Raw genomic sequence first — 24,191 nt, 5'->3', positions numbered from 1 at the left:
TGAATTGCTAATAATTAATTCAATATCCTTTTAATGTTGCCACATGGGGGCATGTGGCATGTTTCAGAAGAGGATGTTAGAATAGATCAACTGTGGTGACCCCTAAAGGGAGCGGTCGGAAGAATCTGGTGATTCCCGGGAAGCTGCAGTATGTCAATAAAAAGACTTGTAAATGAATAGCTTAATTGTTTATTAAAGGTATCACTGTAATGGTTTATTGCAGGCATCTCACATGCAACTGGTGAGGTTTTCTTTAAATGAAAGCTCAATGAAAAGTGAATGAAGGTGACATTTGGCAGCAGGTTTAAAATGTCTTTATCACTTTTAAAGAATCTAAGAACAGCTACAGCAGAAGCAGTTATGGTGGTGGACGTGCAGATTTGTATTCATCACTCACACATTTGTTTACACATTTAATTCAGCTAACCTTACAGCATGACTGGAAACTATCCAAAGATATATATCATAAAAAGCATTAAATCTTATCTCGAGACGTGAAATTTTATGTACTCGAGAAGAACACAGACTCCACCACAGCTACCAGGTTAATTTGTGACTACTCTGATTGCGTTTGAAGCGGGTCTTCAGGGCTAGAAGGTCAATGTAGAGGATCTGATTGAGGACAGCTGACGCACAAAGCAGTCCACCGTGAAGAGCTCCAGCCATGCCATTGCAAAATACGTCCTGACCTGAACACACACAGAAACATCAGGAAATCATTGCACTCAGAGTTTGCATATACTTAAAGAACTAGTTTGTAGTTGCCCATATGGAAAAGATTTATATAAATCTTATAAAGTTTGTATCTGTCTTGTGTGAAACTTGCATGAAAAGCATACAAGAGTGAAAACAGATATAAGATCCCTTGAAAAATTATATAATGAAACTTGTATGTTTTGGATACTTACTAAAACAATATATGAAAGTAATGAGACAGTGGCCACTTTCATGAGTAAATCATATAAGTTTTTACTATTTCTTTTCCATATGGGTGAGTTTGTAGAGTAAGATTGTTGGGGCCATTTTTGTTAAATTCTTGGGAATCATACTTTTTTAGCCATTATTGTTATAGTAAGAATATACTTAAGCTAGTTTGCTTTTTAAATCTGTAATTACATTTTTAATTTTGGAAAAATTTTCATTACTGTGGTAACTTTTGGAACCTCCCATTAATTAAGAGCTTAAGAGAACACTGTGGGGTGCGGTGGAAATCTATTTTGTTTATCAAAGGTCCAGTAAGACGACAGGAGGATTTTAAACGGCCTTCTTTTAACCACTTTTTGAACTTGTGGAATTATATTAAATAATTATATATATTAAAAGTGTAATTATAATAAACTTTAATTTACATCTAAGTTGTAAGAAATTATTTGGTTGATTTTTGGTTCATATTTATATAAGAAATAAACAACATATGTTTTTCAAAGAATCAAGGAAGTGAATTCAGAAACAAACTACCGGTTACCACCCATGGCCTTTTCTTGGAGTATTTTTCTTTTGTTTCTTAAAAGGCCGTGACAAAGATGAATTATTGTCACTGTGTGAGTGAGAATCTTAGTAAGTGTAGATATGGCTGGGGGAATGAGAATCACCTGTTAAATAGAGACCGCTGATGGGAGTCTGTGGTCGTGTCTTAGCAATCGCTTCTGGCTTGAAGCGCTCCAAGTTGTGTTCAGCTCCATACATCTCACCTCTTGGAGCACCCAAATAGTGGACGTTTGTTAGAGGGGTTGCAGCATCTACCATTACTACCTGAAAAACATACACGTGTAAATTAATAGAGGATTTATCAATAGACTTTGGGACTGTGAAATTCCAACTAGTTGTTGTACAAGTTGAGCGGATAATGAAATATACAGAGATGTTAGTGTTGCTTTTTGACAGTTAAATTGTGGACATTAAAATAATAATAATAATAATGGATTGGATTTATATAGCGCTTTTCAAGGCACGCAAAGCGCTTTACAATGCCACTATTCATTCACTCTCACATTCATACACTGGTGTGTGAATGTGAGCAGTTCAGAGCAGTTCTGTTGTAAAACGACAAAAGCATACATATGACAAGGGATGGAAGCCGGAACATTTTTGCACTTTCCAGATTGGAAGGAATGACAATGAGCTGAGAACATGGAGCTAACAATGACAAAGTCTTTTTTTTTCTTTAAATTTCTTCAAAGCATATATGAGAATTCTCCCATGAGGGGTTAGATGTCACAGGGTTAAAATTCAAGCCTTTTCAGTGATTTTCAGCACCTCTACAAGTCCATTTTTAACCCTAAACAGTTAAAAAAAAAAACTAACCCTGACTAAAAAGCAACTTTTGAACAGAAAACATCAACTGTTGAGTAATGCACGTTAGCTTAGTTTGCAAACAGATTAAGTTAATGGCATAATTTGACTAAATGTGATAAATCAAATTTAGATCATTAATGAATCAATCACAATACATTGTCTGTGCAGACAATGAACACATTAACAAGTATCTACACACACCTTGTCTCGCAAATGAGGGAAGATGGTTAGTGCCCATTCCAGCAGTTCTTGGGCCATACTGTTCTTCAGATCCACGTAGTCCTGTCCCCGTTTCCCAAGCTTGGTCCCCTCCCATTCCTCAAACCATTCATAGCGTGCCATGGTTAACAAAGTCATACAGGACTTACCTGTGAAGAGATAGGAAGAAGAATAAAGGGTACTGTAATACTGTCAAACAGTCAGAGTGGTGCATCAAAGATGAACAGGTGAATTTTGTCCATGCAAATGTGCATTACCTGGATGTCTGATGCTGGCTGTTGGATCTTTAGCAGACGGAAAAGTGATAAACATCATGGGAATGTTTCCCAAAACCTGATCTCTGCTTAGAGATGAATACTGCTCCATGCTTCTCACACAATGTTTTGTACAAAGACACAAAAGAAAATTTGTTAATTCAATCCATTAAATGTTAAATACACTGCAATGGCGATAAGATAGGGTTGTATTATTATTATTATTATTATTATTATTATTATTATAAAACACATAAACATGGAAATATTTAGATGGAACACTAGAATGACAAAAAAGTATAGACCGAGATACAATTTTTGACTAGATTTTAGAAGAAATCGGATAGAAGTTAGAAGTAGAAATAAAGATAAACTACAAAGAGATGAAGGAATGAAAGAAGAGAGGAAAACCTACAGTGAGTCCAAGTCATTGTCTTTATACATCCAGAAGTTATTGGAAACAATGCCTAGCTCCTCTTTGGTTCCATCCAGACCAACAAAGACCAAAAAGGAACCCATGCCATGATGTACCATACTCAACAATGACTGGATCTCTATACAACAGAAAACATATAGAATCTTTAGAGGGCAAAAGACACTTAAGGAAATGCATGACACTCATATCAAATTAAAATCAAAAACAAGTGCAACACATCGACTGTTACCTGGTTTTTCTTGTATATTGTGAGGTAGAAACTTCTGGAAGGTGTTGAAGATTCCAGCATTTGAAATTACAGCAGGGGCAAGAACCTCTATCTCTTCTTGTCCTTTAAGAACCACCACACCTGAAAGATACACAGTGTTATCCTGATATTATTACTTGGTGGAGATATCGTTTTTGGACATTGGATCACACTTGCTCCTGTTTCTCAGATAATGTAGAGTTGCTTTGGAAAAACAGTAAATCCAAACTTCAGATAACCTGAGACATTAATTTCAAGACAAAGAAATTTATCAATAAAGTTATCCAGTCTAAAACCATCATGACATTACAAATTTACTACCAATGACCTAATATCTAAGGTGACTAAAATTCTACCAGCAAAACATTTGCCACTAATTGCCACCTCATTTTACTATCTGTAACCACTAAGTAAACAGAGATAACTGCCTTACTTTTAATAATCTGGTCTGACAAATAAGTTTGTCTCACTGGTTGTTGCGGTTTTGTGCAGTAGGATTAAGAATGTGTTGTTCTGAAGAGCTCAGTGAATTAGAGCATGGTACTGTAATGGGATGCCAAGCCATTTCATGAAATTTCTTTCCTCCTAGATATTCCACAATCAACTGTACTTGGGATTTTTGGAACTACAGTAACTAAGCTATGAAGTGACCATATAAATTGCAGAGTATGGTCACTGAGATGTATAATAATGCATAAAACTCTGCTGAATTAGTCACTGCAAAGTTCTTCTGGCATTACAATCAACTCAGAAACTGTGCTTCAGGAGCTTCATGGCTTGAGTTTCCATAGGTGAGCTGCTGTGGGTTTAATGTGTAGATATCCCAGTACTTTTGCCCATATAGCATATACTGACAGGTTGACATTTAATATTGCAAAAGATCTGCTGTAGTTTGCAACAGAAAACATTCAGCAAACTTAGTATACTTTGAGTACATTGTGCAGTCATACAAGTTAGTAATTCAGGCTGTGTCCATTTGGACACTCGGCTAGACCCACAACAAGCCATCAGACTGTCCTCAAAGAATTTGTCAAGAAATTAAACATGAAATATGAAGTTATTTTCTCTCCCCCTGTCCCACTCACCATACGCCTTCCCCTGTTTGTTGAGAAGGATGCGTTGCACTGGAGCCCTGACTAGGACTGCACCACCTGCTTGCTGAATGACTGGGATGATGTGAAAGGCAAATTCACTTGCGCCCCCACGTGGATAGTATGCACCACGCTTGTAGTGATGAAGGAGGAGGGCATTAATGAGAAAGCTGGAGTCTTTAGGAGGGACGCCTTCAAGAGAAGAAGATGAAACAGAACCATGAAGAGAATGTACCGTCTGATCTGAGTGGCAATATGCCTTTGTGTGTGTCCAGCACCATAGAACAGGTATGCAGAAAGTGCCTGCAAGTCCTTGCTCTGTGTGAGGTGGGATATTAATTCTGAATGGCTGGTTGTTGCAAGACGAAACACTGAAGATATCCAATGTAATAGGCCAGTCCGGATGAGAAAGTTAACCAACCAGTACGGAACGATCTTCAACATGGCAATAAGTGGCGTCCTCTGTGAACCAAGCTGTAAGAGAGCACACAGTCATATTTATTAATGAGAGCCCTATCTACGCTTTACTTATCTGGCACCATTTATAATACAAGTGCAGTTCAACGGTTTTACTGTTAAGGTGCCAAAATCTATTGAGCAATTCTTCCAAGTTCATCGGGGAAGAGCAGAACTGGTCATCTGATAACAGACTGCTATACTGATTGTATTTCTGGAACTGGATCAGTTAATTGGTGATTTTTGGCTTCTAATAAGTATCCACTATTTTAAACTACAACCCATTCTGTTTAGCTGATTCATCACATTGTTGGACATGTATACAGTTGCATGTGTGTAAACAAGTAAGTACTGCAAACAAAATAGAGCTCAATGGAAAAAACTCATGCTGGATTTTTGTATTGATATGGACAGGGTAAGTTGTTAGGAACTGAATGAAACAGATAAAACAGAAAAAATAGTAGTTTGAATTAGATTTCCTAGAGTCTCTTGTTCCTTTTTTGAGAAGTACATATCCAGTGGACAAGCAAGCATTTGATCTTCTTTGAAGCGGTGCCTGTAAAACAAGGTGATAGTCTTGATATCACAAGGAAAGCTAAAATTCCTGCTGCAAGATGTTTGAGGGTTTTTTTATTTTTTGCTTATGCCTTACATTTTAATATACTAGTCCATTGCATAATCCCTGCACCCTTCTTTTTGAGGCATCCACTTCCTTATGATTACCCTTGCTTCTGTCCCTTTTTACCTTCATCAGTCTCATTAATTCATCAATGGCTTCTTCTTCTCCTGGAAACTGATTCTTCAGGCTGACTGCCATTTCAGTCTTCCCTGCATGGACATGGTACTCCCTGAGAATGATGGGAGATTGGAAGATTTATGATGAAAGTGAGGAAAGATGAGGCACTAAAGGTGGGAAATCCAGTTTGTTTCATTTGCAATAGAAAGTTGGCAAAAAAGTTAACGAAAGTCAGGAATACTGAAACAAGTAACAAAATCTGATCTACCTGCGCTGGTCATGCTGACCTAGGATCACTGTATCAAAGTGCTGCTCCAGCCTTGCAAACTGCAGCTGTCCCTCTGTGATCTGATCCAAAGCAACCTTCAACAAGCTGTTCTCATGAAGCTGACCCAGGTAATGGATACCTGGTGGTAACATAATGGGTTTAAATTCACTTGTGCATTTTTTCAAAAATGTAAACAAACAAAAAAGAAAGAAAACACAAGCAGTGAAACCAAATTAATCTCTCACATTTAGATGAACCAGTTTTTTAGGGTTTCTTAAGAATTTTACGATAAAGGAATCAAGTAACTGTGCAGTCATAAAATGGATAGTACTGCATAATGGGTTACATCACCCATACACAGTGTTGGGGAGTAACGGAATACATGTACCGCCGTTACATATTTAAAATACAAAATATGAGTAACTGTATTCCGTTACAGTTACCGTTTAAAAAGGTGGTATTTAGAATACAGTTACTTTGTTGAAATAAATGGATTACACGGCGGTATTTTCCTGTTTCATATTGTCGCGGGTCAGGACTGTTTGGGTTTTGTTTGACAGCTACGTTCTGTTGTTCCAGGGGCAGTGTTACAGTTGCCATGGTTACAGGATGACACGCTCTCTCTGCGACTGTGTGTTTCCTGGGTGAGAGAGGCCTTTTTGTTGTTGTTGTTGTTGTGCTAATCCAGTGGTTCCCAAACTTTTCTTTGCTGGGCCCCCCCCTTGTTTTACAAGAAAAATGTTCGCGCCCCCCCCCTCTTCTCACACGCGCACGCGCACACACAAACACATCCTCCAACCACACACACCCATATTTAGCTCCATTGCGGTTTATTTCACACCTCAAACATTTCGTAAACAATTAAGAAAATACAAGTAATCTGCAATAAATTACAGGTAGTAATAAAATAAACTACTAACTCTTTTACGCTACGTCCGCGCCTACACGGATATTTTTGAAAACGCAGCTGTTTCGTCCACACGTAAACAGCGTTTTGAATCACCGAAAACGGAGATTTTTTTAAACTCATTTTTTGCGTTTACGTGTGGACGAGGAATACAGAGTTGGTCACGCAATGTCAAAGGTATGTGCCTTTCTCACGTCACGCTGTGTGCACGTTATTTTTTTTACATGAGATGAATTGAAGAATGGCAGATAGAGACAAAATACTGTTAATCTGACTATCTGCAGGTTTTACACGCTTACATACACACGCAGTTACTGTCCCTCCATTTAGAAAGGCAGAGGCCTCACGTGTAATTATTTTACATGTAGTTTTTTTTTTCATGTGTAATAATATTCAACATTGCTATCAATACATTTTTCAAAAAATGCCTCTCTGTGCAAAATGGGTTTAAAAACATAAACAACTGTAGGATACTGTTTGTCCGTGATCTGAACAGCCCAGCGCTGCTCTCGACACAGGGAAAACCAATTCTGCAGGGGAGATCTACCTTGGCACTTGTGCAGGTGAAACCAAAGGGCAGATATGCTTCACCATATTTTCTAGTCTTTGGCTTAGAATGAAGTTGGTTTGGAAACATATTCAGCTATGCTTCATCTCCTGCTTTGTGTTTCTATGGGCACCCTGTGCTAGCAGTGTCTAAGCGTTTTGTTTCCCCCCCCTTTTCATTCTGCGCCCCCCCTGCAATGGCTCTGCGCCCCCCCCCCCACACTTTGGGAAGGTCTGTGCTAAGCTATGCCGAGCAGTTGGGTTACCGGCCGTGCGTTTCTGTTGGAAAATGAACGGCTGTGCTCCCTGGCAACTCGGGGAAGCAAGACTAAATGACACCTCTGTCTCCTCCTTGTCTGAGCTAGCCACAACATGTATAATACACAGAGGTATTTTCCTGTTTCATATGTTGGGCTACACCCTCTCTATTTTTGGTAATTCCACGCCAGTGGAAACCCCCAAAAAACACGCATTAAGAGGCCCTAATGCCTTTGTCTCAATCTTGTGTCTCATAATGACGTGAAGAAATATTTTTAAAAATGATTTAGTATGAAGGCAATAGGCAGAACGCTACCCTAAAGAATGTAGCCTCATGGGCAGTGTAGTCCGTGCTGCAGGGACTGCCATACCTGTTATTTGTCTGTGAGCCCGAGGAGGGAGAAAAATGAGAGTGGAAAAGTATGAGCTATCACCAAGAAACAGGAGATGGAAGCATGGAAATATAATAATAACCACTGCAGCCAAGAAGAGAGCCTGACGAGCCTAGTTGTAAGTACACTATTAAGACTCGACTGTACACTGTGTTCGTGTTTTCTCCAAAACAATAAGTTCCGTTGGAGCAGTCTTTCAACACCTCTCTCCGTCTCTCACCTCTCTCTGTCTCTCGCAAGCAAACTTGACCCAGACAACAAAGTAAAGCTATTTTTCGGCTACGAGCCCGACACGGAACCCGACGTATTAGCCAGAGGTCCCTTTACTACGGTTCGGAGCCGTGGACCTTAAGTAACAGTAATAAATCACATTCATGTAGTTGTAAAAAGCATGACAATATATTAAGTAATCCAAAGTATTCAGAATACCTTACTCTCATTGAGTAACGTAACGGAATACATTACAAAATACATTTTGGGGCATGTATTCTGTAATCTGTAATGGAATACATTTTAAAAGTAACCTTCCCAACACTGCCCATACATTAAATAAACATGGTTAATCTACTTGGACTGAATTATGTGTCATGAATGTTTAAAGCAATTAAATATATTTTGACTAGTGCTGTCAGCGTTAATCTCGTTAAAATGACGTTAACTCCATAACCATTAAAGCGGGGGCTGCACAGCGTTAACACGTTAACAAGCTAACTGTGCTAACGCGTTGACGCAGTGCAGCTCCATGCACGGGGCGATCCGCGTTAACTCGCTAACGGAGATTTGCAGCATTAATGCAGTTATGGCACTAATGTCATTTTAACCAGATTAACGCTGACAGCACTAGTTTTGACATTATTTTCTCTTAAATTTGCATTTGCAAATTGGTCTCTATAACAAGATGAATTCTCAATTTGGGATCTCTATTATTATTTATTTCCATTCATTCACAACATCAGAATCAGAATCAGAATCAGAAAGGGTTTTTATTGCCAAATGTTGAGCGGGTTTACAACATTAGGAAATTGCTGCGGTGCTTCAGTGCAAACATACTGTTATAAATACTGATATAAATTAAGCTTAACTAGACATGAAAATAAAAATGAGAATAAGAATTAAAAGTGCTAAGTAGATAGATAGATATATACATGATATATACATGAGTGCAGGTGGTGATCAGTGCCAAACATGGAATGATGCAGTGAACACAGCGTAGGGTCATGTGTTAGTGGTGGGAACAGTCGTACGTTTATTGTTCATGTGTCCAACAGCAGAGGGGAAGAAACTGTTCTTATGGCGAGAGGTTCTGGTGCGAATGGACCGGAGCCTCCTGCCTGAGGGGAGCAGGTCAAACAGACTGTGTCCAGGGTGAGAAGGGTCAGCTAAGATCCGAGCTGCACGCCCCAGTGTCCTGGAGGTGTACAGGTCCTGCAGAGATGGGAGTCTGCAGCCAATCACCTTCTCAGCAGAGCGCACAACACGCTGCAGTCTCTGTTTGTCCCTGATAGTGGCTCCAGCGTACCACACGGTGATGGAGGAGGTGAGGATGGACTCGATGATTGCAGTGTAGAATTGCATCATCGTCCGTGTTGGCAGGTTGAATTTCTTCAGCTGCCTCAGGAAGTACATCCTCTGCTGGGCTTTCTTAATGACGGAGGTGATGGTGGGCTCCCACTTCAGGTCCTGGGTGATGGTGGTACCCAGGAAGCGGAATGAGTCCACAGAGGTGATGGGGGTGTCAGTCAGGATGATGGGGGGGAGTGGAGCTGTGTGCTTCCTGAAGTCCACAATAATCTCCACTGTCTTCTGGGCATTCAGCACCAGGTTGTTGTGGCTGCACCAGGACACCAGACGTTCAACCTCCCTCCTGTAGGCAGACTCATCCCCGTCCGAGATGAGTCCAATAACGGTGGTGTCATCTGCAAACTTGATTAGCTTGACAGACTGGTGGGTGGAGGTGCAGCAGTTGGTGTACAGGGAGAAGAGCAGAGGAGAAAGAACACAGCCCTGAGGGGAGCCGGTGCTGATGGTCCGGGAGTCCGAGACATTCTTTCCCAGCCTCACATGCTGCTTCCTGTCCGTCAGGAAGTCAGTGATCCACCGGCAGATGGGATCAGGCACATTCATCTGGGAAAGCTTGCCTCGGAGATGGTCTGGAAGGATGGTGTTGAAGGCAGAGCTGAAGTCCACAAACAGGATCCTGGCGTAGGTTCCTGGGGAGTCCAGATGCTGCAGGATGAAGTGTAGGGCCATGTTGATGGCGTCATCTACAGACCTGTTGGCTCTGTATGCAAACTGCAGGGGGTCCAGGAGGGGGGCCGTGAGGGTCTTGAGATAGGAGAGAACTAGGCGCTCAAAAGACTTCATGACCACAGATGTCAGAGCCACGGGTCTGTAGTCATTTAGTCCAGTGATCCTAGGTTTCTTGGGGACAGGGATTATGGTAGAGGACTTGAAGCAGGCAGGCACATGACATGCCTGCAGTGAGGAGTTGAAAATGCCAGAGAACACTGGGGCCAGCTCGTTTGCACAGTGTCTGAGGGTGGCAGGAGACACGCCGTCTGGGCCGGGAGCTTTTCGAGCATTCAGACTCTTAAACTGCTTCCTCACACCTGCTTCATGAATATGAAGAGTTGTGGTGGGAGGAGGTGGTGTGAAATCCTCTTTTGTGTGGGGTGAGGAGGGGGGTGTTGTAGGTGAAGTGTTTGAAGGTGGTGATGGCTCTGTGGAGGGGGGAGAGGTGGGGGAATGAGTGTCCAAAGTGTCTCTATTGTTGGGGCCGTTGGAGGTGTGAAGGCTGAACATGTAACAAGTTTCAGATAAATAATATTAAATTATGTAAACATCCCTGTGTGCATAATATACTTGGAAATTGTCAGGGTCCTGGGTGTGACCCAGTGTTTTGTGTTGTTTGTAATCTATCCCAGTATTTATTGTTCTCTGTGTGTAGAAAAGCCTGTGTTAGTGTGAACTACATTACCCAGCAGCCTCTGGTAGGTGATGGGATTCATGGGACTTATGAGCTAGATGGTCTTCGTATGTTCATGGGCTAACGATTGAGGAGAGAGCTGCTTGGAAGGGAAACAAATAGCCCATCCTGTATTTGTTGGGGATGGTGTGCGTCGCATAAACGTGAGTTAATATTCCATGCTTAAGATGGTTACACTGCTACTTGTGTGTATTGGTTTTAGTTACCTTTAGCACATGTGCTAGTTAGCGATAACTATGGCAGCCCAGTTATTTGATTGTTTTGGGCTTGTTACAGCTTTGTTTGTTCCCTCTGCCAATTTATGTGAATTTGTATACTGTAATATCACTGTATTATGTAGTGGCTAAGTAGGGGGCTGACTGTTTACTAAGTGCATCAGTGTAAATAGGTCATCTCTTGTGTTGGAGTGCCCTCTTGTGGCGCCTTTTGGGTAGTGCCTTAGTAAACGTGAACCCTGTAAGAAGTGGTATCAGACTGATTTGTTGTGGAGGAATTTGTTGCCAGTTTTCTTAATCTTTAATCTGTATTCATGTTGTAATGCATACCCTGTTCTTAATCATAGAAACCACACCATATCACCCCTCCACATCCTCCTACTGTATGCCATACCTCCCTGTACCATCCATCTGACCGCCAATAAACTCCACCTGTGGTAATCTAATCCCTGGATGTGTTGGGAAATCAGTTTTACCCCGGTTCTTTTATTCGTCGAAACTTCCAGAGACGGCACCGGAACTCAGTAGTCATTTCACAAAACCTTTATTCATCTTTATTCATCTTCATTTAAGCATGCACTTCTAGAAGGGAAGACGAGGCCGGTGTCCCTCTCCAAATCTTCACCCCTTTGTTAGTTACAGCCAGCTTTATAGAAGCGACCCCATCATAAAACCCCCTACGGTGTGCTGCAAACTCTGTCTGTGTCTATGTGCACGAGCACATGAATGCCTACATGTGCGCGTTCCCACGTGTCTATGTGAGTGCTCGTGTGTGCCTGTGTGCGCATACCTGTGTGTATGTGTGAGTGCACATGAGTGAGTGTGCGTGTGGATGTGTGTGCGTGACAGTTAAAACACTGTGGGTGTAGGTAACTCCCTAGAGGTCATAAAACCCCTCTCCCTTCCAGACCACAGTTACAAATGTTGAGACCCCCACCCTAAAACATCCTCTGGGGAATTTCCACTCAGTGGGGGAGAGGCCTCCTACAATCTACTCCTAAGTTCACGACGCAGTGAGGCCTTTATTACTTTAAGGGCAGTGTCTCTACAATAGTTCTACATTCTATGATAACACATTTCTAAACTCTAAAATAAGCTAAACATTCTACAGATGTCAGCCTCTCCTTCTGACCGAGGATAGTTACTATTGCAGCACCACCCAGCATTAAACTGACGTACACCATTCTGTACACTGTGCCTCCCTTATGTTTGGTCTCTGTGCTTCTCAGTTGCTCTGTCTCCCCTGTCAGTTGTATCCCCTAGTCAAGTCCGCGTCTCATTGTTACATTTCCTCTTTTACTTTGAAGGTCTGTGTCCTACATGAATATATTGAATTTCACTTCTTGTCATGTCTGATTTCTCAAAGCTGTGCTCTCCTCCTGTGTCTCATTCCCCTCATTATTCCCCAGTGTATTTAAGCCCTGTGTTTCGCTGTGTCAGTGTTGCTTTTTCCCCTCATGGCTGTGTTTCTCTGTGTGTTTCCCGGCGAGTTTAGTTTATTCTTTCTCAGTTTAGTTTAGTTTTGTGTTGTATGCCTTTTCGTTTGCCTGCAATAAAGCTGTGGTTTTTGAGTTCATCCTTCATATCTGAGATTGCATTTTGGGTCTAACTCCTGCCTGCACACAGCCGAATGTTGACAGAAATATTCACCACTGACAAGTTCATGCCATAAACCCTGTTCTTGAAAAACATCCTATTAATGGTAATGTACTTAACTGAATAACAATCCTCATGGTTCTGATAGTAAATAAAATTAAATTTTTATAATCATTTTAAATTTGGATTTAAAAAATATATATAAATGAATGTGAAATTTGACCATAGCTAATTTTAAGATGTGTTGAACTCAACAAGAGAGCATATGAGATTAGGCTTAAAACTCCAGCTATAAATTTGAGCATTTTAGCAGTTTGTCTTGTTGGTTTTAAAGATATATTGTTGTGAGTTTTATTTTGTGGACTGGTGTGTGTTTTCTTCAGCAGCTTACCCACATCAAACTCAAATCCTTTATTTTGGAAGGTGTGTGTGCACCCTCCTGCTTGGTCATGCTGCTCCAGAACTACAACCTTCTTCCCAGCTTTGGACAAAAGTGCTGCTGCCGTCAAACCTCCTATGCCACTGCCAATCACCACTGCGTCCAGATCAGCAGGAACACGGTCCACACGAAATCCTGTGGGGGAAACATTTCAAATCAGCCTGATTGTGAGGGTTTCTAGACACACGAGACAGAAACAGAGGTTTCTGATGGCAATGCAACCTCCACAGAAAGATCCACTTCAGATGTTTGTATAGCTAGATCTAGAAAAACAAATAGGGGTTGACACAAAATTTCAATTTACATGTAAATATGAAATTCTTTATGAATAACAGCTATGAAGTTGTGTGTATTAAATTATTTATTTTCTATTCTAAAAATACATTTTCTTCAGAAGCTAAAAAATGACAAGAAAATGTAAGAAAACACTGGTGATTTGAGCTGTGGTAACTAAACGAAAAGCTTAATGTTTAGTGTAATTAACACTACAGCTGAGGTCAAAGGGAATGGCATTGTACTTGAGCTGTGGTAACGCACAGATTTCCTCGTCGTGGGATCAACAAAGTCTTATCTTAAATTTGCAGGTGTTGCTCATAAACCAAAATACTGACAAACTGATCCATTGACTATCAACATTAATAGGAAAATTAGTACTTCTTCTCAGTTTTAAGGATTTATTATGACTAGCACAAGTAAGAAGTCTTGATCAGCAGAGTTTTACAAATTCCTCATTCCTTAAATAAAAACTGAGTAAAAACTAAGCATCAAGTAGTCACCAAATTGAGCACTGCTCCCATGCATACATTACCTCTCTTCAGCCTGGCATCCCTGAGTTTGCTGTCAGCGACAAGGGGTCCGGGTGGTCTCAGGCACGACTCACTAAATACCTTGTAGCGTTGCCCCACTATCAAAAAGAAAATGACAATAACCGCCAGCAGCACGCAGCTGAATAGACCAAGCAGCCACCACCACATACTAGCTGAAGGGAGCTTTGCACCTTCTACACTGACAACAGGAGAGAGATCAGAGGTAAGAACGAAGCAGTGAGGAGATCAAATGGGAAGCTTTCCAACCGGGCTGTAGAGGAGAAGACCCAATGAAAAATGAAAACTTTGTTGTTTCTTATAGTCATGAAGTAACAAGCACATAACATGTGACATTATGTGAAATCATACCACAGAATTACAGGAGTGAGAAATGAATTTTCCACAGTAGGCGAGCACTGGCACAGAATAGAGGGCTGGTTGTATGTGTGTGATATCCACATCCAAAAAAGGACTTTTATTTACAGCTATGTGACTGTTTAGCTTAGATCACTGCAGTTCTGCTTTATGATTGTGAACAAAAACGCTTTGAGAGATAAAATGCAGTGACTGAAGTTCTTAGTCCTCTGGGAAATATGTAAAGGTTACAAATTCAGAGGGCAATATTATACACTGTGAAAAGACCGCTGAGCAGCAAAGTTGCTCATACAGCAAAGTATGATACATGTGATGAACAAAATTGGAATTAGAAAACCAGTTATAATGTAACCAGGCAGAAATATAATTCATATATTAGATTTGTGTGCAGACTTTATTCCAGGATATTTTATTATTTGGAAGATTTTTTTTATTTTGAAGGCTCTGCTGAGAAGTCCTGTTCTGGTTTCTTGTGACATTCTTGTATCTTTGGTTTCACTTTTTACTGAAAGTGGAGATAATTTATCTGAATTTCAGGAGCAGGACCACACCTCATAAACTACTCTCCCGGCTCTGCATCGACGCATGCCTCCTGAACCTTCATAACGCTCAATCATTACTACTTCACAAGGATCCCTTCTTTGAAGATCTACTCGGCCTCGGATCCGCTCCCAGGCCCCTCTGAGGCCTTCCTCAAACCACAGCATCAGTTTATGATTCTTCATTCACTATTGTCAAAACTAAATGTGGATGTGGTCCCAGCTAATGAAAGAGCAACACGTTTCTGTTTTGTGATTCTGTGTTTTGGTACTTGTTGGCTAAGTGCACAGTGGGGTTTTCCCTGACTGTTCTTTGTGCCAAAAGGCAGAAACACAGTTCAGAGTACTCACCTGGCCTTTTTGGAATCACTGGATGGGATGTGTGTGTGTGTGTGTGTGTGTGTGTGTTTGTATATATATATATATATATTAGGGGTGCAACGATACACAAAATTCACGGTTCGGTTCGGTTCGATACTTTGGTGTCACGGTTCGATATTTTTTCGATACAAAAAAAGGTTCATGCCTTTTTAATTTGTCATTTATTAAAATTATAAATATATATTTTAACTCAAAAGTACAGTTTTTAAATTTAACCCTAACCCTTGTGCGTGTTTTTTATTTTGACAGCGAATGCGCACCTGTGGACCACTTATGTGCAGCCCTGGTTATTTAGCTCGTCATATTGCAGCCACAGAAATTATTTTGTCCATGGAACCATAAAGCTGCACTTTCTTTTTGCCTTATAGTCTGATTTGTCATAACTTCTCCGTTTTGTGGTAAGCTTTTCTTTGGCTGTCACTTCTTCACCCTGACCTGTCTTATTTGGCTCAGCAGAACTAAAATATATATCTGTCTGTGAAGGTTCTCAGTCATCCAGGTCATTGTAGTCAAATATATATCCTGCTGCTTTTACACACGCACTCACATAAGCTCAGCGATTCTCTGCGCGATCAACCTCTCACATGTTTAAGCTTGCTGCGGGAGATTTCACTTGTCATGTTTGCATAGTAAGCTAACGATTAATAAGACGATGTCAGAGGAATTGGTGCACAAATTATCATCACTCACAGATCAGTGCTGTCGCTCTCTATACACAGTTCGCGCGATTGCAAAGTGAAAGCAAAAAAACAAGCGCAAATTCAAACGCGATTGCAATATGTCACATATTGACAGTGGCTCACCGATGCCAATGACATAATTACCCAGCTACATTTCTGAAAGAATGCAAAAGCATTGACATATATTTTCCTTCCTACAATAGCCCGACGGGCAGGGCAGAGATAGATTTTGGTAAACCGACTGAAAAAATCGCTAGCCCTGGGACGTCGGGCTAGCGATATTGCGAGCCCTGTATCTGATTGAGGAATCACTCATCTCTGGAAAAGAGAGTTTATTACAGAGAAATGTCTCTTTCCAAAATAAAAGCTATACTATCCGCTTCTTCTGGGCTATATTCTCAGCAGCATATTAAACATATAAGGAGAATCATGTGCTAACAGCTGTCTAAATGACTCGGCTAAAGTTAGTAGCATGCTTGCTTGTTTTTTTTCTGCTTCCACTTGTCTTTGCACTAGGATGATGTCGGCGTAAATGTGCAGTCATATTCGTTGTGTTCCCACTAGTGCTTTCAGGTTGATCTCGTTGAAATGACCTTAACGCCACAACACGGCAAATCTCCGTTAACGAGCTACCGCCGATCGCCCCGTGCATGGGGCTAGACGGCCAACACGTTAACGAGCTAACTGCGCTAACACACTAGTTCCCACCCATGTAATTGAGCATTGCGTGGCACATCCAACATACTGTTTTACTTTAGTCCATGACTCGCTTACCTTCAGGGTCATACGTCACATGAAAACCAAAATAATTCCAAACGCCAGATCTGAATGAGAGTGGGGGAGGTCCATGTTAAAAGGTGAGCTTAACTTCTGTCTCGCTAGCTTGCCCTGCGCTCTTCCTTCTGACGATGCTGTCTGTGTTGAGCGCTCAGTGAATCTGCGTTCGACTACTCCGCCTAGGCTGCACTGTCGAGCCTAGGCGGAGTAGTCGAACGCAGATTCACTGAGCGCTCAACACAGACAGCATCGTCAGAAGGAAAGTTGATAAAATAAATTACAAATTTTGTATTGTTCGATACATATGCGTACCGAACCGAAAGCACTGTATCGAACGGTTCAATATCGATACGAATATCGTTGCACCCCTAATATATATATATATATATATATATATATATGGAGCTTGGAACGCCATAACCAAGTGTCCGGCATGGTGTACAGGAACATCTGTGCCGAGTATAACCTGGAAGTCCCAAGGTCAAAATGGGAGATGCTCCCAAGGATGATGGAGAATGACCGAGCTAAGATCCTGTGGGACTTCCAGATACAGACGAACAAAATGGTGGTGGCTAACCAACCGGACATAGTGGTGGTAGACAAACATGAGAAGACGGCCGTAGTGATCGATGTAGCGGTTCCGAATGACAGCAACATCAGGAAGAAGGAACACGAGAAGCTCGAGAAATACCAAGGGCTCAGAGAAGAGCTCGAGAAGATGTGGAGGGTGACAGTGACGGTGGTCCCCGTGGTAATCGGAGCACTAGGTGCAGTGACTCCCAAGCTAGGTGAGTGGCTCCAGCAGATCCCGGGAACAACATCGGAGATCTCTGTCCAAAAGAGCGCAGTCCTAGGAACAGCTAAGATACTGCGCAGGACCTTCAAGCTCCCAGGCCTCTGGTAGAGGACCCGAGCTTGAAGGATTGACCGCCCGCAGGGGCGAGTGGGGAATTTTTATTTTAATATATACATGTGGCATTATAATGAATATCAAAGTCCAGACCATATTGAGAACAGGCCTTCGGGCCAGCACTATATGGGGAGAAGCTCGCTAATTCATCTGCATATATCAAATGGTTAAATATGGTCTTATCAACTACACAACCTGTCACACAGTAATCTAACAGCTTTGAGAAATTATCCATATAAACATTAAAAAAAATAAAGATAAATACTCCCCTGTCTAACCCCATTCCCTACATAAAATTTGGCAGACATGCAGTTACCTCATTTTATGCGCATAGACTGATGAGCATATACCAGAAGGACAGAATTCTTACCCAAGATTTAGGAACCCCTCTGCTGTATAACTTATAAACTAGCTTTTCATGATTTACACCAGGGGTGTCAAACTCAAATACACAGTGGGCCAAAATTCAAAACTGGAACAAACTCGTGGGCTAACATTAATATTTATTGAAATATATTTATTCCTTCAGATATAAGAATGAATCTTTTCTTATGGACTCAAACACGTTTTGCTGAAAAACTGAATATGGAACAAGCAAAACTTAACACTAAACAATATATATATTAGCTGTATAATACCAGTAGGCCAGCTCTAATAGTAATTTGGTATGGCTTCGTGGGCCAAATGTAATTAGGCTGCGGGCCAGAGTTTGACACCTATGATTTACACGATCAATCACTTTACACGTCAATCACTAGGGGCATCAACTAAGCACATATTTATGTTCCCTCTAAGCAGTGCGCGTGAGCAATCACGCACTGCTGACACTGTCTCCCCACACAGAAAATCTGCGCTGCGCACACACACACATACACACAAAAAATCCAGCCTGAATTGGAATTAAAGTAAATACAAGTATTTATTTTATTTCGCTAATTTTCTGTGTGCGGCGACTGTGTCAGCAGTGCACGATTGCTCACACGCTCAGCTTAGAAGGAACAGATCCAGGATTTCCTTCAGGGCAAAAATACACATATCAGTACTATGCTTAGATTTAAACCCAAACTGTTATCGGACAAACTTTTACTTGTGTTTAAAATGATATTTTCAAGGACTTTGGATAACATGCTAGATAATGCTGTAGGTCGATAATTATTCTTGCTGTTTATTTTTCTAACATGACAGCAATATTTGAATCTGGGAGAATCACACGAACTATGAACCCTGTGAAACAAATAGCAAGCAAATGTTTCAAATGTTCAGCAGATATCTTGTCCATCCCACGTGCTTTACTGTCTTTTAATGTTCTAATTGCATCATAAATTTCTATTCATGACATTACATCTTCCTTATTATCGATTTCATCCACGGCAGAAATTGAACTTTTGGTTAATTAGAAAGAAGAGTTAAATAGATCACCGTAATGTTTCTGCCACATTCAAGTAATTTTCTCAGACCACTAACACCATCAATATTAGCTGGTAAGGAAGTCTTAACACTATTCATTGTTTTCATGTCTTTCCAGAATTCCTTTACCAAACTTCTCTCCAATTTCTTAGCAAGGGAGTCTGCCCTCATTGTATCTTTATTCATTTTAATAAAACATAGCACATACTTAAATTTAGCATTTTCGCATTTCTTATGGTTAAATTTGAGGGCCAGAATGTTGCAGTCCTGACTCCATCCAAACTTTAGAGGACCTTACCTCAGCATGAAGCTCCTCACATCATAACTTGTATTATAATAATTTTTAGTGATTTTATCACTGAACTGTTTTCAGTTTGTCATTTATGGCATATTGGTTGTTGTTACTGAAATATAAGGAAAACAAATAGTTAGGAAAGCAGAATCAGTAGGAGCTTTTACCTTTTAAAAGCTGGCTTATAAAATTTAACTTTGCTTTTACAAGCCTCTACCAGCCAGTTTTGCATGTTGATGTATCCATATAGTCAAATACATCCATGCCTCAGTGACAGGCAAAACATGTGCTGCATCCTGTCATTCAGGATCAGTGACCTTCGAAAAAAATATTTTCATTTGAGTTTGTTTGTGAGATAATTAAATAAATAAATAAGATTTATTTAATAAATAATTAAGCTAATAAATAAGAAGGCTATTCCGTCAAGTAAAAACTGGAAATTTAGTACATCATTTTAGATTTTATTAAATATGTTTTTAAAGAGTGGGCTTTATATTTAGACTGTAATGACCATCCTGGAACGTCAGCACCTGTTCTCTGGGAAGGAGGAAAAGCTGTGATGAGAGGTAAAATAACTATATTCTCACCAAAAAAACCAGAACAAATGTATTCAGGAATTAGAAGGAACCATCAAAACCCTAGAAGCAGCCAACCAGCTGGCTGGAAATACTATTCCGAATTTCTGCTTCTACCCCACTGTAATATGGAAATATTAAATATTTAGGCATTAATGTTTGTCCTAGGCTTCCAGATTTAATTTAATTAAACCACATCCCACTTTTAAAGACAGTAGAAGATGATCTGGCAAGATGGAAGTCTCCATCCATATCACTGATGTCGCCTCAGTAAAATTGATGGTTTTGCCAAGAATCAATTATTTATTCTCAATGATCCCGAGTAAAATATCACCGGACTGGTTAATGCTCCTAGGACCTGGTGTCCACATATGTGGACATCACATTTTGGGTTATGTCTTTCCAGAATTCCTTTACCAAACGTATCTCCAATTTCTTAGCAATGGAGTCTGCCCTCATTGTATCTTTATTCATTTTAATAAAACATAGCACATACTTAAATTTAGCATTTTCGCATTTCTTATGGTTAAATTTGAGGGCCAGAATGTTGCAGTCCTGACTCCATCCAAACTTTAGAGGACCTTACCTCAGCATGAAGCTCCTCACATCATAACTTGTATTATAATAATTTTTAGTGATTTTATCACTGAACTGTTTTCAGTTTGTCATTTATGGCATATTTGTTGTTGTTACTGAAATATAAGGAAAACAAATAGTTAGGAAAGCAGAATCAGTAGGAGCTTTTACCTTTTAAAAGCTGGCTTATAAAATTTAACTTTGCTTTTACAAGCCTCTACCAGCCAGTTTTGCATGTTGATGTATCCATATAGTCAAATACATCCATGCCTCAGTGACAGGCAAAACATGTGCTGCATCCTGTCATTCAGGATCAGTGACCTTTGATGAAAATATTTTTTTCGAAGGTCACTGATCCTGAATGACAGGATCAGTGACCTTCGAAAAAAATATTTTCATTTGAGTTTGTTTGTGAGATAATTAAATAAATAAATAAGATTTATTTAATAAATAATTAAGCTAATAAATAAGAAGGCTATTCCATCAAGTAAAAACTGGAAATTTAGTACATCATTTTAGATTTTATTAAATATGTTTTTAAAGAGTGGGCTTTATATTTAGACTGTAATGACCATCCTGGAACGTCAGCACCTGTTCTCTGGGAAGGAGGAAAAGCTGTGATGAGAGGTAAAATAACTATATTCTCACCAAAAAAGCCAGAACAAATGTATTCAGGAATTAGAAGGAACCATCAAAACCCTAGAAGCAGCCAACCAGCTGGCTGGAAATACTATTCCGAATTTCTGCTTCTACCCCACTGTAATATGGAAATATTAAATATTTAGGCATTAATGTTTGTCCTAGGCTTCCAGATTTAATTTAATTAAACCACATCCCACTTTTAAAGACAGTAGAAGATGATCTGGCAAGATGGAAGTCTCCATCCATATCACTGATGTCGCTTCAGTAAAATTGATGGTTTTACCAAGAATCAATTATTTATTCTCAATGATCCCGAGTAAAATATCACCGGACTGGTTAATGCTCCTAGGACCTGGTGTCCACATATGTGGACATCACATTTTGGGTTATCTAGACCAAAATACTAAATTTTGTTCTACACGGGCCTGATACCCACTTATGAGGACATTATACTGCCACTGTTCTATCGAAATTTAAAGCGAATGTCCTCATATGTGGCTCTAATTTTTTTCAGAAACAAAAATCAGGTAAAAAAAAAAAAAAAAAATTCTTTGTTTTTACATTCATCAGGTCCCAAACAACCCAAGTAGCAAAGAGAAATTAAAAATGCATGCCTAGGGATGGGAATTGAAAACCGGTTCTTGTGATTCCCACTCAATTAATTGGAATTGTTTGTCATTTTTGCAAAGGATTCCCTTATCGATTCCATTCGCCTCGGATGACGTCACCACGTTGTGGAGCTACTAGGCAGGAAACACGGCGCCTAAGCGGCACAAACGATCAAAAGTTTGGTTATACTTTACGAGAACGGATGACAACAGGGCAACTTGCAATACTTGCAAAGTAGATATTTCATTTAAGGGAGGAAACACTACGAATGTGCAAAAGCATTTGCTCACAAAGCATGCGATAACCTTAAATGAATGTCATGTTTTTAATTCCGCTCCGGACTAGTGAAGCTCAGCGGTGATGTTTGCACGTCCTCTCCCGTTAATGCGGCAGGTAAATAATCAACTAACAGTGCATATTATGTTAGTGCAATTTGCCTTATTACAAAACTGTGCGTTGCATTAAGATGACCATGATGAGAGAGACAGACAGAGTCTGGCTGGCTCAGATGCTGGCAGTTCTCGCTGCAGTGACTAAGTTTGTGGTCAAAGGCTTGCACCTATTTGCCACAGCAGATGCCCCGATTTTCGGTACCGTAAGTGAATGTGTTCAATTGTAGGCAGGGACATTACTGGATATTCTTGTGTAATTGCTACAGAATAATTTATGTTATACTTTGTTATTGCTCCAGAAGAATATTTATTTTATTAATATTTTACATTTACAATTTTTTTCTGGGGACCCCGTGACAGCCCATCGAAGAGCCGTAGGCTGTGGATCTCTTAAGATCTCACTGCTGGGTTTGTAAGGCCATGTTACTCCTAAATTTCTATCTTGTTCAAAGAGAAGACATAAAACAAAGTTCTGAGCTAATCGACCTTCGTGTTCTCCTTTTTAAAAAGAATCGATAAGAGAATCGATAAAGAATCGAATTGCTAAACAGAATCGAAAATGGAATCGTAATCGTGAAAATCTTATCAATACCCATCGCTATGCATGCCATAAAAGAGTTTGGTTCTTAAGAGGTTAAATCTCTGGAGTCCACCATTTAATAATAATAATAATAGTAATACATTTTATTTTAGGGCGCCTTTCAGAAACCCAAGGTCACCTTACAAAAACACAATTAATAAAAGGAACAATAGTCATAAAATACATAAAATAAGTTAAAATTACAAAACAGAGCGTGACAACAGATAAAATCAGCATTAAAGCGAATAAGCCAGTTTAAACAGATGTGTTTTGAGCTGTGTCTTAAATACGGAGAGGGAGTCAATATTTCTTAGTGCAGGAGGAAGAGAGTTCCAGAGCCGAGGAGCAGAGCGACTGAAAGCTCTGTTCCCCATAGTGATAAGGTGTGAGGACGGAACAGTAAGATGAATAGCAGATGATGATCTGAGAGGGCGGGAAACAGTGGTGATATGGAGCAGGTCACACAAATATGAAGGAGCAGATTTATGGATACACTTGTATGCAAGAAGTAAGATTTTAAAATTTATCCTGGCTTCTATGGGCAACCAGTGAAGCTGCTGAAGAACTGGGGTAATATGAGCACTTAACGGAGTGCAAGTTATGACCCGAGCTGCAGAATTTTGAAGAAGTTGGAGTTTATGAAGGGACCTTTTAGGGAGACCAAATAGGAGGGAATTACAGTAATCAATACGGGATGTAATAAGACTATGGACAAGGATGGCAGCAGCATGGGGAGTAAGGAAGGGACGGAGTCGGTGAATATTACGTAAATGGAAGTAAGCAGACCGTGTTATGTAATTAATGTGAGACTGGAATGAAAGAGTATTATCAAGTATGACACCCAAACTCTTAACCTGAGGGGAGGGAAGGGTGGGAGAATTTTCAACGTTAATGGAAAAGCTGTGGGATTTGGTTAAGATAGATGGTGTACCAACAAGTAAAACTTCAGTTTTATTACTGTTAAGTTTGAGGAAATTGGAGGAGAACCAGGATCTAATCTCAATAAGACAGTCTGAGAGGGAGGTAGGTGGGAGGGATGAATTGGGTTTAGAAGAAAGGTAGAGCTGGGTGTCATCGGCATAACAGTGAAAATTTATATTATATTTTCGGAATATATAACCAAGAGGAAGCATATAAATAATGAATAAAAGAGGCCCCAATACTGAACCCTGGGGCTCACCAGCAGAAACAGGATAGAGAGCTGAAGAATGGGATTTAAGTTGGATAAACTGAGTGCGGTCTGAGAGATAGGAGGTAAACCAGGTGGGGTATGACTAATACCAATGGAAGCTAACCGGTTCAGGAGAAT

The 24,191-nt window shown here is 40.2% G+C and overlaps 1 protein-coding gene across 1 annotated transcript; it reads right to left on the bottom strand.

Moving 5' to 3' along the window:
* Positions 1-173: 173 nt before the first annotated feature.
* LOC120744744 (all-trans-retinol 13,14-reductase-like) lies at positions 174-14,344 on the bottom strand. Its single transcript, XM_040049288.1, has 12 exons — positions 14,150-14,344; positions 13,294-13,476; positions 6,003-6,141; positions 5,744-5,846; positions 4,821-5,016; positions 4,537-4,734; positions 3,434-3,553; positions 3,184-3,322; positions 2,772-2,881; positions 2,497-2,663; positions 1,593-1,752; positions 174-689 (listed from the first exon to the last, which is right to left on the bottom strand). The coding sequence occupies exons 1-12, from the start codon at positions 14,313-14,315 to the stop codon at positions 538-540; spliced, it is 1,833 nt and encodes a 610-aa protein (XP_039905222.1). The 5' UTR covers positions 14,316-14,344; the 3' UTR covers positions 174-537.
* Positions 14,345-24,191: the final 9,847 nt, after the last annotated feature.

Source organism: Simochromis diagramma, unplaced genomic scaffold (assembly GCF_900408965.1).
Source record: "Simochromis diagramma unplaced genomic scaffold, fSimDia1.1 OVJJ01000517.1, whole genome shotgun sequence".
Taxonomy (NCBI): Eukaryota; Metazoa; Chordata; class Actinopteri; order Cichliformes; family Cichlidae; genus Simochromis; species Simochromis diagramma.
The sequence above is the reverse complement of the archived record's forward strand: the minus strand, read 5'-3'. Positions and strand labels throughout refer to the sequence as shown.

Excerpts from the sequence above, each read along its gene's own strand:
- LOC120744744 (XM_040049288.1), bottom strand. The coding sequence starts at position 14,315 with ATGTGGTGGTGGCTGCTTGGTCTATTCAGCTGCGTGCTGCTGGCGGTT. Across the intron at positions 13,477-14,149 it reads GGATGCCAGGCTGAAGAGAG|GATTTCGTGTGGACCGTGTT; the intron begins GTAATGTATGCA and ends TTTCCCCCACAG. Across the intron at positions 5,847-6,002 it reads GGTCAGCATGACCAGCGCAG|GGAGTACCATGTCCATGCAG; the intron begins GTAGATCAGATT and ends CATCATTCTCAG.